Source organism: Scomber scombrus, chromosome 1, assembly GCF_963691925.1.
Source record: "Scomber scombrus chromosome 1, fScoSco1.1, whole genome shotgun sequence".
Classification (NCBI taxonomy): Eukaryota; Metazoa; Chordata; class Actinopteri; order Scombriformes; family Scombridae; genus Scomber; species Scomber scombrus.
The window spans coordinates 27,050,866-27,064,797 of record NC_084970.1 but is presented as its reverse complement, the minus strand read 5'-3'; the positions used below and the strand labels follow the sequence as shown (position 1 = coordinate 27,064,797).

Here is a 13,932-nt window from a genome sequence, read left to right as displayed (position 1 = left end):
AAGAGCCAACTTTGCACCAAATGTATGCCTTATGTCTTTATTATTGCACATTTTGTGTAATCCTAAAGTAACGGAAAGTAATGAAGTTGCATTACTTTAATATTGTGGTACTTGGATACGTTACTGACTACATTTTTAACAGATAACTAGCAACTGTATCGGAACACATTTTTAAAGTAAACCTCCCAACCCTGTCTGTTGTGCACAACCAATAAAATGTAAAGAATTTCATATATTGTTTTGATGACTTCAATGGTCATTTGAGAATTGAGTGAAAGCAAACGAGAAAAACTGTGAAGTGTGTGTAAAAGAAATAGCAAGAACAGGACAGCACACACAATGTTGGGACTGGCGGTACTGTGTATGGGATTCAGACAACTAGGCAATATTTATCCTCTCTTGTTGACAGTAAAGTTTCTGTGCAGTGCCTTTTTGGCAGTGTTTTGGCAAATAAAGGCACCTTTTAAATGTGTGTGTTTCATAAATAAAGATGGTCGTTAATGTGTTTTATAGAATTCACACTGAAGGAAAATTCAATTATCGTTGATAATTGTCCTTTTATTGAAACTAATACTGCTAGCTCTAGATATAAGCATACTTATCTGATATATTTATATTAGGAATATACCATATTAAGACATATTATTACAATATTGCACATAAGTAATGCTTAAACTTAACATAGCAAATGTTTGGGTAATCTATACTTGCCGTGACAAAAGCAGTCAAAGTGGAAAAATGGGCTGTCTCTGATGGGAAAACACCCAGGTGGCAAATATGAATGAGGAGGCTCAGAGACAGAAAGACACAAAATAATTTAGTTCACGAATTTCTCCCACCAAAGGAAAGAAAGAGTAGAACTAGGAGCACTAGGGGAAACTGTTTAAAAATAAAATAAAATCGTTGGATAAACTGGAGTAAGATCAGAATAAGAGTTTTATTAGTCACAAAGTCCAGCTGGTGGCGGTAATGCCAGCAGCTGGACACCAGCTTAGCCGCCAATAAACACTACAGAAGAAGAAGATGACAACGGAAGTACTTAGTGCATCTTTTCCTGTGTGGTTTATATGAAAACATACCTGCATTCAGCCAACTGAAGTTTACAGCTAACAGAAGTTATTCAGTGAAAGAAGTAGCTTCACAGACTAACTAAATGCAATTAGTTAACACATGTAAGCTAAGAGGAGTTATGGTGTACTTTTTATAGACGTATTGATAAGAAATAATAACATAGCTAACGGAGGCTAGCTGTAGCTGTGATGGCAGCCTGCACTCCTCCACTGCTCTCTCCTCTTGCGTTAAGGTGCGTGTCTTTGTGATCGTTTCATACTGCTTGTTATAATGGGATGAATTAAGATAACATACGTAAGATACAAGTAGCATAAATGCCATTACTATGCTGTAAAATTCAACGTATTAATGTTATTGCTGCAACAGCTTAAAAGACGAGTATGAAATCAGTCAGGAGCTTAGATCAATGTTTGAACATGCTTTTCTTGATGTAATCATTTCCTCCTGTTCATACTGACTATTAGAAGATTTCTTCATAATGCAATTACAATGTAAGTGATAGAGACTAACACCCACAAGCCTCTTTCAGTGCAAAAATGTATTTAAAAGTTTATCTGAAGCTAATGTGAAGCTTTAACTGAGTCAAATCATGCATAAATATCTTTTAATGTTACAGTATTTTTTAGTGCCAAAATCCCTCTTTTTGTTACTATACTTCCACAGCAGCTCAACAGGGAAATACACACTTAAAAAGCAGTGCAAGGTAAAGTTGTGTTCTTTTACTAGTTTAATCTAACTGTGCTTTCAACTTTCATTTCTTTCACTTCAGTCAAAAGCAACGCAGAGCTGCTTTGAGGAAAGAAAGGAGAAAACGGAAACGACAAGCTCTAGCCCAAGCCAGAGAATGTGGTATGAAGAGAGCTGTCATGTTGGCCTTCCTGTCAAAAAGTAGTTATCTTACACTGTCCACTGTTATCTGTTACTGACACCCTCAACATTTGTCATAGATTTAAAAAATGGAGCAAGCCAAGAAGAAGAAGAAGTAGAAGAAGAAGAAGAAGCAGCAAATGATGAAGATGTGGAAGATAATGATATTGCTAAGGAGGAAAGGTAGGATATAAATACGGAAAATGACAACTAATACTAAAAATGTTACTTTGCTGTCCTGTATAACGTATTCAGTGATAAGCAGTACTGACATCTTAACTTGACAGTTCAATTCATGTCTCGCTTGTTTTCTCAGACAGCGGCTACATGGCGAGTGGTTGGAAAGAGAGAGGCTTGCTCAGGAGGAATTCAGGCTGCAGTTTGAGAGGGAGGAAGCTGTGCGGATAAGAAGAGAGGAAGAGGAGGTAACCTACCGTTTGTTTTCATACATCATGTTACGACCCCAAAAACACCTAGGGGAAGACGGAAGTAACAGCTGAGATAACCAGGGGAGAAACAAGAGGACAACTGAAGTAAAAGTACCAAAACCAAGGATTTAAAACCAAGGGGATGAGGGGAGTAACAGTGATGTTACCCAGGGTACAATGAAAACAAGACAATTGGAGTTAAATTAACACAAATTAGGTAGGCTGAGAAAAAAGAAAACGGCACCAAACACAAAACACACACAGCAGCATGTAACACATCATAAGGAGCTTGTAGAATGTAAAAACTAACTAATGATATACTGAAGGTGTTAGTTGAGTCCAGAGTTAATCACCAATAGCGTGTTGGGTCAGACCACACCTGACATTTCATAAAGTTTTAGCTCTGCTTACACATGAATGAGACACACTGTCGCACTGCGTGAATTGTTCCTCTATTTACCACAAACCCTGGCACCGTAGTTTATTTTGAGTCAATCCCAATTACACTACTAACTACACTGCTATAAATTCTCAGTAGTTGACCAGATCTGTATTAATTAATTGGTGAAAATAGACCTCAGTAAATGCACCGTTTCCTCCTGTTTGACTAAAAACTACAGTGCTCAGCTGTTGTAGAAGATTACTGATGCTTTTTATATAATGAAACTCCACATCTTGAGTTGGAACTAATGCGTTTAGATCTGAGTACCGCAGGCAGGGTCTGAATCTAACAAGTTGTTGGTTTGGTCATTTTACCAATTTTTTTAACAATTAAAAAAACAACAAGGCATTAGGTACATAGGCATAGATGAATTGCAATCTGATTACATCCATTGTTTTGCCACAGTATGTGTGTGATTCAAAGACAGGAAGGTAATCTTCATCACTAATCTAATAGCAAGAACGTTTCAGCTCCAAAAACAGTAACTAAATTGAGCTTAATTAACATTTTGAAGAAAAATCTAACTACATCTACATTTAATAAGGCGTTTTAGCATTTGCTAACATTAGCCTAATTGACTACATTATCACTGATGATGATAATGATATGATCATTTACAATTTACTTCTAAATTATATCAATAATTGCAGCTTGCAGCAAAGGGAATTACTGCCATCAGTTGGGGCTGGTTGCTATGGTGAATAATTGGCTAATTGGTGGGTGCACCTGAGCCTGTTTGACAGAGGATTTGAAATAAAATGTATTTTAACCGGCTTGATGTCCTGTTTTGTCCACAGCGGATGATAAAGGAAGAATGGGATGCCCAGCAGAGGAAAGAAAAAGAAGAAAAAGAGCAGAAGCAGCAGGAGAAGCGAGACAGAGAGGTGAAACGGGCCCTAGGAGGATAAAACAAAGAGAAATATATCCTCTTCTACTTAATAAGTATTTATACAGTCCATCCAAAAGTGAAGATTTAGATAATCATACAGTTAAACATATCTGATGATTCATTATTTTCCTATGAAAAATGTATTCTTGCATTATATCTGGTTGTTTTTAAATGTTTCCTTGACTGCGTGACACAAGCAGCTATCCTTAACAAAGATACACACAAAGAGAAAAGCCCTTACCAACACCTTCAGCTCTCACAACAAGGATGTATCTTTTACTTTGTTTGAAAACAGTCCGTGAATTTGCTCTCCAAAAGTTCATGAATCTTGAAATGATCTTCGTAAAATGTAGATATTTTTTTGTGCATATCACCCCTTGTGAATGTGGTCTTAACCCGCAGTAGCAGATATGCTGCAGTATGTTGACTTCTACTCATGTTCACCAGCCGTGTCTTTACACCATTTGTAGGAGGCTGTTCAGAAAATGTTGGATGAAGCTGAAAATCAGGTATAACACACATGAATGTCACATGTTACAGATTGTTTTATGTTTTATAATCACATATAATACACTCATTTGCCAGTCTGTTAGGTACACCAACAGTTCAGCTATTGCAGTTCAATACAACATCCCTGCTATACATTCTGCCCTCATTTAAGTAAATGGGGTGGATAAAATATGAGAAATGCAATGAAATTTAAAATCATAGTAACTACAGCCTCTCAACACCTCTCCAAAACATTTTTAACAAATTGAAAAATGAAGATAGTCAAAAAAGGGATGGGATTTGCTGCAGAGCTGTTGTATTAGTCTGCATTAGGTTGAGCTAGGTGAACTTTCTAAACTGGCACATTTGTTTAATATGCAGGTAAAAAAACAGTTAAGAAATGTTTCTTGTGTTGTGAAGATATGTTTAGATTAAAGCCAGGGGGTTTTTGTAGAAAATCTAATGGAAACCAGCCTGTTTTTACCAAGTTCCTGGAGTTCTAGCATAGCATTTATACATGACATGGACATCCCCTCAGTCAAAATTCAAACAAACGTACATTAAAAGTAGGACTGTACTGTGGATTTTACAAATTCATCTAATGCCAATCAAGAGTGATTTACAGTGACTGCAGCACTACAGGGTTGCCAAACCTCCAGACCATCACAAGTAGCCTACAGAAGAAATGAGGAAAAGAAAATCACTCCCAATTTGCTATATAGTGAACTATTGTATATGGCTGCCATTGTTTTGTTTTGTGAAATGTATGCTCCCAAATGCCCTTAAAAAATCCACAATGGAATGAACATATTCGTTTGCATGTTATGTTCACTACTTTCTGCTGACAACCTCACAATACGAAGCCTGTCAGTGTCAAAATCATTAGTAAGTGTCCAGTATCTCATTTTAATGCTCAATGTAGAGTAAAGCACAGAGTGTCTGTTATATAGGAAGCAGTGAATGAATGAACAAAGCACTCTACATTGTTACCATGCTAACTTTTAAATAAACTCGTCCATTCATAGATGAAGAGTTAGGATCAATAAAGTAACTAGAGTTCAGTCGGGGAACACGAATCTGCAGAATCAGATTTTATGTTAGTCTATCCAATAGTTGTTGAGATATTTCAGTCTGGACATTGCCAGTCCCTAGAGCCACATCACTAAAGTGGCTAATAAAAACCATTAGAGTCTGTTGGTCGATATTATGATTCCCTGACAAGCCTTGTGACCACAGAGTGACCTTGTAAGAGAAACTAAAAGTGCAGAGGTACATGAAACTTCAATCTCATTCTAAGTGTGAAATCAAACCATAAATAATATATAATACTTTTTTCATGTTGTCACTTCCAGCTCGAAAATGGAGGGCCGTGGATGAATCCTGAGGCTCCAGTGAAGGAGAGCTCTGAGAATTATGGCACAGAGCAGGACGTCGCCAACTGTCCCTTCTTCTTAAAGACCGGGACATGTCGATTTGGAGACAGGTACTATTAGTTTCTCTATTTACCTGACTCAGAGATAATTTCATAAATCTGTATCCACTACTTTGAACAGACATGCAGGTGCATTAAAGAAATCTTTCCCCCCTTATGTGCTCTTTCCTTTTTCATCTTATGAGTCCAGATGTTCTCGGAAGCACGCTTATCCAACAGCCAGCCCTACTCTGATGATCCGCGGTATGTTTGTAACATTTGGCATGGAGCAGTCTCGACGCGACGATTACGACGTAGATGCTAGTTTGGAACACAGCGAGGAGGAGCTTCAGGAGTCTTTCATCGAGTTTTACCACGACGTCCTGCCAGAGTTCAAGAGTGTTGGCAAGGTGGTGCAGTTCAAGGTAAGATGAGACCAGGACAAGATGCTGTTCAGGAGAATGTTTAATCCCTGTGTCGTGGTTAAATTATTACCAAAATATCTAGACTGAAATACTTTTACTGACAGCTTTTTTTTTCTTTTTAGGTCTGCTGCAATCATGAGCCACACTTAAGAGGAAATGTTTACATCCAGTTTGACACGTAAGACATCAAAAAAACTGCTCCTCAAACCTTTTCAAACAAATAAACTTTACTTTGATTTTTTTTTTTTGGGGGGGGGGATGTAAATCTCTACATAATTTGTCCTCTTATCTGTCATAGAGAGGAGCAGTGTAAAGACGCCTTAATCAAGTTCAATGGGCGGTGGTACGCAGGTCGGCAGCTTCATTGTGAGATGTGTCCTGTTACACGGTGGAAGAATGCTATATGTGGTGAGTTAATCATTCAAAGTGGTGTTACTGCATAGAGAGGCTTATTTTATGTATGATTCACATTTCCTGCATGTCTTTTGTTTTCTTTCCTCAGGATTGTTTGACAGACAGAAATGCCCCAAAGGGAAGCATTGCAACTTCCTGCATGTATTTCGAAACCCTGGCCATGAATTCTGGGAGGCTGACAGGGACCTGCACATGTCGCCCGACCGCAGCGTCAGGGGGAGCCACAGAGACTGGTGGCACTCGGAGCGTTACGGAGACCGATCTTGGAGGCAGCGCCACTGCAGCAGAAGCCCGCCGAGATCGGAGAGATCCCACAGCAGACGAGAAGATGACAGGCGCAGGAGCAGGAGCAGGGAGAGGAGGACCTCCTCACAGCAGCAGAGAGAAGACAGATGGTCGCACAGATCCAGATACAGTGACAGGAGGAGCGATAGATATCGGAGCAGAAGTAGGGACAGGTCCAGGAGTAGAAGTAGAGACAGAGAGCGAGACAGACGGCGAAACAGGAGTAGAGATAAAGACAGAGAGCAAAAATATTGTAATCAAAGTGAAGAGAGAGATAGTAAAGACAAAAATACTCATAAAGAAGAGAGAGACAGGTCTAGAAGCACAAGCAGAGAAAGAAATAAGCAAATCAGAGAAAAGAGCAAAAATCGGAGCCCAGAGAAACCAGACGAAAATGAGAAACCCCCAGATGATGATGATACTAAAACACGTCATCGCTCTAAAAAACACTCCAAAAAAAGCAAGAAAAAGAGTAAGAAGAAGCATAAGAAGAAAAGCCGTTTGTCTGAAGGGGTGACTTCATCAGGAGAGTCAGAAAAAGAGATAGAATTGGATGAAGAGAATGTGGAGAAATGTTCTGCAACAAGTCTGAGTCAGGACATAAAAGAAACAGAGCTGCTTCAGAAAAACAGCAACTTAGATGGAAGTTCAAGTGCTGACGGTGAGAAAAACTGTAGTCCAGATGTGAAAAGTGAAAAATCTGACACAGAAATCCAGAGTGAGCTGACAGGAAATGATGACATCTGTGCTTCTTAGTGGCTCTTACATTTGAAAATGTGTACATTAACTATGTGAATATATGGGAAGTAGCTTATCCTTTGAACAGATCTATGCTACACCATTACCCATCACCAGTATGTACATATGTGAATGTTTTGCTGTCAGTAAATGTTTGATGTTGCTTTAATTACTGAACACCTGACCAGATGGATTTGTGGCTCTGAGTAAAAACTATTAAAAAGAAGATCCAACAAGTGTTTCTTTTTAGTACATTTATTGTTAATACCTTTCAAATATATAAGAAAAAAATGTTGGCAAATGTGTTGGCAGTGTTAAATACAAAAGTAAGTGATTTCGTTTGCACAAACAAAAGATGAACTTGTTGTTTCTTTGATTACTTGTGATTAACAAAAATACCTTGTGGTTTTCATTTTTCTGATACAAAAAAAAGTGACTGCCATAAAGTTTGGAATGAGCATCTCTTCTTAAGTTGTGGGTTTGTTTTCCTGCTTCTTACGGGCAAGTGAACAAGCTGACAGTAATGAGTAGTTATGATGTACCCTGATATGTGCAGTTACTTTTCTCACTGAGTCAAAAATAACTAGTTCCAGCTCCATAAAGAAACACGTCTTCAAATGGATTGAAATAATTTCATAATACTGATATATTGTGGCCGAATCACCCTCAAAATACATTTATCTTCAAACATCCTGCAGTGCTGAATCCCTTTTCTGCCATGTCAGCCTTCCTTAGACACCATTAAGAAGGTAAAGCACAGTGTTCTTTGGTCATATATGTTAGTCTTTAAGCCAAAGTGTCATAAAACATAAAATAGTGTAACTTTTATTTGGGTCACTATCCTATCCTGACCTAAGACTAAGTGAGGGACTGACCTAAGACTTATCACCAGAGGTCATTACAAAACTAAATGTTTAACAGATTTTCTCATCAGGAAAGTAAGTGCAGAAAAATAAAGACAACTAAAGATGTCACAAACATGACACTACACAGAAACAGCTATTTTTTTAAGCACAGGTAAACAATCAGTTTGAAAAAATAAGAAAATATGAAATTTCACTTGTAGAGGGGAATCACCAAACACAAACTTCATGTATACATTTGTATTGATTATGGGCCATTGTTTCATTTCACTTATTTGATGGGTGTATAATGATTGTGTATAGTTGATTTGAATAGTGTCAGTGATTCCCATAAACCCCAAGCTTCACTTTCTGCTTCATGTTTTTTTACATTTGAGTCACAGGTAAACATTCAATTTTCTGAGAAATAAATTGCAGATAATCTTTGAAAAACTCAGAAGATTGTTTTTAAAAATACTTGATCTTAAAGATATTTCCAAAATCCTCAGATTTTTCTAAAGAAAATTTGATATTTAGGGAAAACATTTTCTCAAGTTGCAAAACAACACCTGAATCGGAATTGCTAAATTTGCCCAATTAAATTTTGTGAAATCAAATGTTTTAATTTGTTGTGTTAACTTATATATAAATATAACTGATTTCTTTCCAAATTAAATATTTTCATTAACATTTGTGTCAAGAGTTTGCTTGTATTTTACAAAAAGAGCAGGACATCCTGTATGTCTTTCTGGCTGCATTGAATAGGACATTTAGTTGCAACTTCAGAACGGTGTAAATAAAACTTTTGGAGTAAAACAGTTGAAATATTTTTTGATCCAGATAGTCAGAAGAGACTTCAAATGTTTTGGTAATACACAAATTGCACAAAGTACAACTCCTTCAGCACCTTAAAGTTCTTAAAGCCAAACAGCACACACATCTCTGCAGCTGGTGGATGATGTATGATCTAAAAATGATGCTGGAGTTGTTGTGTTGACATTGTTGCTACATTGTTCTCTGTGGTATTTTTAAAGAAGTGAGCATTGCAACAAGTTTCAAGAAGTGAGGTGTTTGAAGAAGTAGTGAACTAATCGTTCTGCAGAATATAGTGAGGGAGCTTGTACATAGGAGACACATTAAACCACAGCTGGCACTACATTAAAAAGGACATTACAGGATAGTACAGTACAGAATAATACGGTACAGAGATGGTGATTATATACATACAACACTGACACAGTGACCAGGAGAAGACAAGAAAGAGACATGAAAGTTGCCAGATCTGCAACTGGAAGAAAGAGGTAGCGTGATGATCTATGTCAGCCCAATTTCCTCTAAAACGCTGCGTGGTGCCTCGGCCTCCTGCAGATGAGGAAGAGAGACACAAAATGGACATTTGACTTTGCGGGGCTGAGTCATAATTGCTAGTTATTAAATCTTTGAGTGTGTGTGTGCAGACAGGAGGCCTCTCCAGCAAGTTAGAGCTTTCACAGGCCTACAGAGTCAGCCATGTTGTAATAACAACAGTGCTGCATGCTTTGCTAAAAATAAATCTCTGAGCACTGATTCTGTCCACTGTAAATGACCACAGCTGGACAGCAATGCAGACACACAAGACAGCACATGTTCTGGTGCGCTAGCACAAGGGAAAAAAGTATAAATCAAGCACTGCTGGTTTAAAAATAAACGGCAGGGATAGATCAACATCTTAGATCTATACTTCTGTCTGGTTCAACAACACAAGCTAAAGCTGCAAAGATGAGGTGATGGACAGAAAATGAATCAGCAACAAATTAGATGGATCTATTAATAGTTGTTATTATTAATCATTTTTTGACCAAAATTAGCTGTTTTTTGCTTCTCAAATGTAATGAATGAATTTCTATCTCTTCATGATCGTAAAGTTAAATATTTGTGGTCGGACAAAACAAGATGTCCAGTTGGGCTGTAACAAGTTGCAATGGACATTGTTCCACAACTTTCTGACATTTTATAGATTAAACAAATCATAAATCAATTGAGATAAATCACTCAAAGATTAATCAGTGAAAATAATCATTAGTTGCAGCCCTACTACCATTCACATAACTTTGTTATTGTGATCTATTGTTGAAGCACAGTACGTACCTCCTGCAGCAGGTCGGCCTGCTCGATTGCCTTCAGCACATTCTTCTTGGATGTCTCCTGCGCCTCTCCACCCAGAAGGAACTCATCCAGGATAAAGTAGGCCTTCTCGAAGTTGAATATAATATCCAGCTCGCACACCTGTGAGGCCGCAACAACACAAAGAGCAGCAGATCAAAGGAGATCCTGTCCTGACTGAAAATCTAGGATTTCTTCTGTAAATTGTGTCCCCCCCCTTGACACCATCAGTCAGCATATCACGTGTGTAATGATTAAGAGACTTACACTGCCAAAATACTTGTCCAGCAGCTCCACATATCTATGGATTATCTCCAGGGTGATCAGCTCATTGTCCTGATCCTCCACTGCGCAGCAGAAATACAGGCTAGCATATCTAGGACACAGAGAGAAGGAATAAAAGGCATCACATGGGTTAACAAGGCAGTGATGTCTACTTTAGGGCATTTTCCCACTTAGAGCAGCAAGAAAGATGCATTAGTGAGACTGGTGGCAAAAAAGTGACATCATTACTGTCCAAATACAGGTCTGCCAAAAAATAATGAAAGAAATCACAGAAACTGGACACAGGCAGGCAACAACTGGTCTCTGAAGATAAAACTAAGTGTATACAAGTATTCATGCTCTTTTGTATTACTGAAAGATAATTTAAATTAATTAAGCATTAAGATAAACACATTTTCCAGTGTTTATCCTATAAATGCCATAAAGCTTTAAAATGTGCCTTTTCTAACTGAGTCAACAAGAAATTAACATAATAACCTTCACACAGAAAGGATTATTGCAGATATTGAAATGGAGTAACTTATTATATATCATCAAGATGTAAGAAATCCCCAGTACTGCAGCATGGTCCTGTCTCCTGGCTGTTTTGTTGTTTGTTTGAACACATGAACATTTATCAATTTGTATATTTACGGCCCAGCAATCGTACAGTATGTCCAGGACAAATCAGGGACTCCTTACACATTTGTATGATTGTTCTGCAGTTGTTATGAAAGAGGAGGTGTATCGTGGCACACCAGAGGGTGAGATCTACCTGCCAGAAATCTTAGTGATTGACCAAATAATCACTGAATCATCCTTGGTTTTCACAAGCAGCCCAACACAGATACCTAAGTGATATAAAAACAAACACTGACACATCCCAGCTATTACTAATATCATCCTTTGATATGCTTGGTATAAGAATCTTTACCATCAGAGAAGAGCTACAACGATTAGTAGAATAATCAATTAGCCATCAATTATTTTGATAATAGATTAATTGTATGGATTTTCTGTTTTTTTAAGTCCTCTATGAGAGTAAACTGAATATCTTTATCCATCTGAGGACGTCACTTTGGTCATTGGTAAACAATGATCTACATTTTTTATTTTATGGACCAAACAACGTGTAAATAAAAGTTGCAGCCCAAAATCAAAATGAAGCCTGTTTAGACCACAGTGAAATGTTTGAAGGTTCAACAAAATAATCTTAACTCAAGATCACCTTGCTTGCTTTTTTTCTAGGACTTTAAACCACATCCTACTGTCTAAACCAGCAGATAAAAGGTAGCTCCCACATTTCATGATAAGAAGTTCGCCATCAGTAGTATACTGTAAATATTTAAGCAGTGACTGTGCATAAACTCATACTGAAGATGCCACCTGGGGAAGAGGTAGTAATGGACTGTATGCATGCTTCCTTTATTCACTCACCTCTTGTACACAATCTTCAGGTCCCTCCACTCCAAGAAGCTGCACATCTTGGGCTTCCTGGCCAGTATGGTCTGGACCAGGTCTCTGGAGATCTTCTTCCTCTCCTTGTCTGATAGAGGCACATACCACTTCTGTAACCGCAGCTTTCCCTGCCGGCTGAACAACAGCATGAACTGCATCTGAGGGAGGAAAGTTCAGTTGCAAGTTAAGCATGTGGTGAGAAACGAGAGGTTAAAATGATTTTCCAATATGTAGAGGGCGGATGAAATGAGAGGAAAGTATAGACGAGAGGGATGGAGAGGTCAGAGAAATGCTGTAGTAAGTAAGAAACGCCCCAACAGGAACTACATGCATCATTTTCGAGGATAATATGATCTAACCACCTATTAAGATTTATTTTACATCTAGTGAATTACACGTTAAGGCCTAGCACAAAGTTTCATTAGCGTATGTTAGCTATCCTTGCTAAATGGAAACATTTTAACACCAACACCACGTTATTATGTGTCATTTGCGCCCCCTCCCGCAATGCTCAGCTAGCTACAGTCGATACTAGAAGTAAACACGACTCTTTACCTTTCACCTGGCCTTCGGTGTGTAGTCACTTGGACGACAGATAACTTCAGTAAATTCAAGCTGAACACATAACCGGGGAGAGAGAGAGCAGATCCTCTTGTGTAGTAGTTGCAGGTTCCTGTGCAGCTGAATGCTAAAGCAGCTAGCTGACGGTGGTTGACGGGAAGCTGCGCCCTGATTGGCTGATAAAACCACAGCGGTGGAATCTGATAGGCTGAAAGATTCCGTTATTCGTTACGTCGCTCCTAGCACGCACACAGCCGTGGCTTCGTGGTAAAGTTTGTCACTGATAATAATATCATGAAAAATCACAGTTTACCCTACAAAATGACATTTTTATACGCCTGTGAACGTGATATTCCTACAGAAAGCTTCATGTTTACTTTTACAGTGATGGGAAATAACTAAGATAAAGATAAGATGTATCTTTATTGATCCCCCTTGGGGGAAATTCAAATTGACACAAGCAGAACAGTGGAAAAAAGTAGCAGCCTAAGGGTGAAAGTGATTAAATTAAATACTATATACAGTAAACTGGATCTTTCAGAGGTCCCTGGCATGATATACATGTGTGCAATGTCCCTGGGATTAAGTAAGGACAGCATCAGTCTTTTTTAGTGGGAGTGGGAAGTACTGGGAGCTGTGGTGTTGTACAGTCTGATGGCTGATGGCATGAAAGAGCCCCCCAGCACTTTGAGGCATATGACTGGATGAGGTACTAGGATACAGTGCAATTACAGATACAATTTGTCTTGATTATTTACATCTACTTTATACTTCCACTACACTACATGTCATCGGGAAATATTCAGTGGTTATCCAGTGGTTCAATGACTACTTCCATTTCATGCTAATACATTACGTTTCAGAAGTACATGTGCTTTATTTAGGCCACTTTGCTATATTTATGCAGTTTATGCATGTTTTGTCATTCACAATAATTTAAACTATATGTAAACTGGGTCTTTAAAAGTTTTAATAAGTTTCAAAGACCCACTTATACAGGCATGCATTTATGTAATATTATGTAATTGGAGCTTTTTTATTTAATTTATTTAATTTATGCTTGATTATTGTTTTTTTGTGTGTTATTCTTTTAATATTGTATTATGTGAAGCACCTTGTAACTTCGGTTTTGAAAGGTGCTATAGAAATAAAGTTTATTGTTATCATTATTATTATTATTATTACCATTATTATTATTATTATTAT

The 13,932-nt window shown here is 37.9% G+C and overlaps 2 protein-coding genes across 3 annotated transcripts; one reads left to right on the top strand and one right to left on the bottom strand.

The window, feature by feature from the left end:
* Positions 1–2,252: 2,252 nt before the first annotated feature.
* zrsr2 (zinc finger (CCCH type), RNA-binding motif and serine/arginine rich 2) lies at positions 2,253–7,685 on the top strand. The gene is made up of 8 exons (XM_062424376.1): positions 2,253–2,363; positions 3,606–3,966; positions 4,106–4,206; positions 5,539–5,669; positions 5,809–6,022; positions 6,145–6,200; positions 6,321–6,430; positions 6,525–7,685. The coding sequence occupies exons 3-8, from the start codon at positions 4,183–4,185 to the stop codon at positions 7,475–7,477; spliced, it is 1,488 nt and encodes a 495-aa protein (XP_062280360.1). The 5' UTR covers positions 2,253–2,363; positions 3,606–3,966; positions 4,106–4,182; the 3' UTR covers positions 7,478–7,685.
* LOC133984901 (AP-1 complex subunit sigma-2-like) lies at positions 2,324–12,870 on the bottom strand. Of its 2 annotated transcripts, none has more exons than XM_062424418.1 (5): positions 12,721–12,870; positions 12,145–12,323; positions 10,711–10,819; positions 10,429–10,566; positions 2,324–2,411 (listed from the first exon to the last, which is right to left on the bottom strand). In XM_062424418.1, exons 2-5 carry the CDS (start codon positions 12,321–12,323, stop codon positions 2,394–2,396), a joined length of 444 nt encoding a protein of 147 aa, XP_062280402.1. In that variant the 5' UTR covers positions 12,721–12,870; the 3' UTR covers positions 2,324–2,393. The 2 variants fall into 2 exon arrangements, with proteins under 2 accessions (XP_062280402.1, XP_062280392.1); XM_062424408.1 differs by lacking the exon at positions 2,324–2,411 and adding an exon at positions 8,454–9,663.
* Between the last annotated feature and the right edge of the window lie 1,062 nt (positions 12,871–13,932).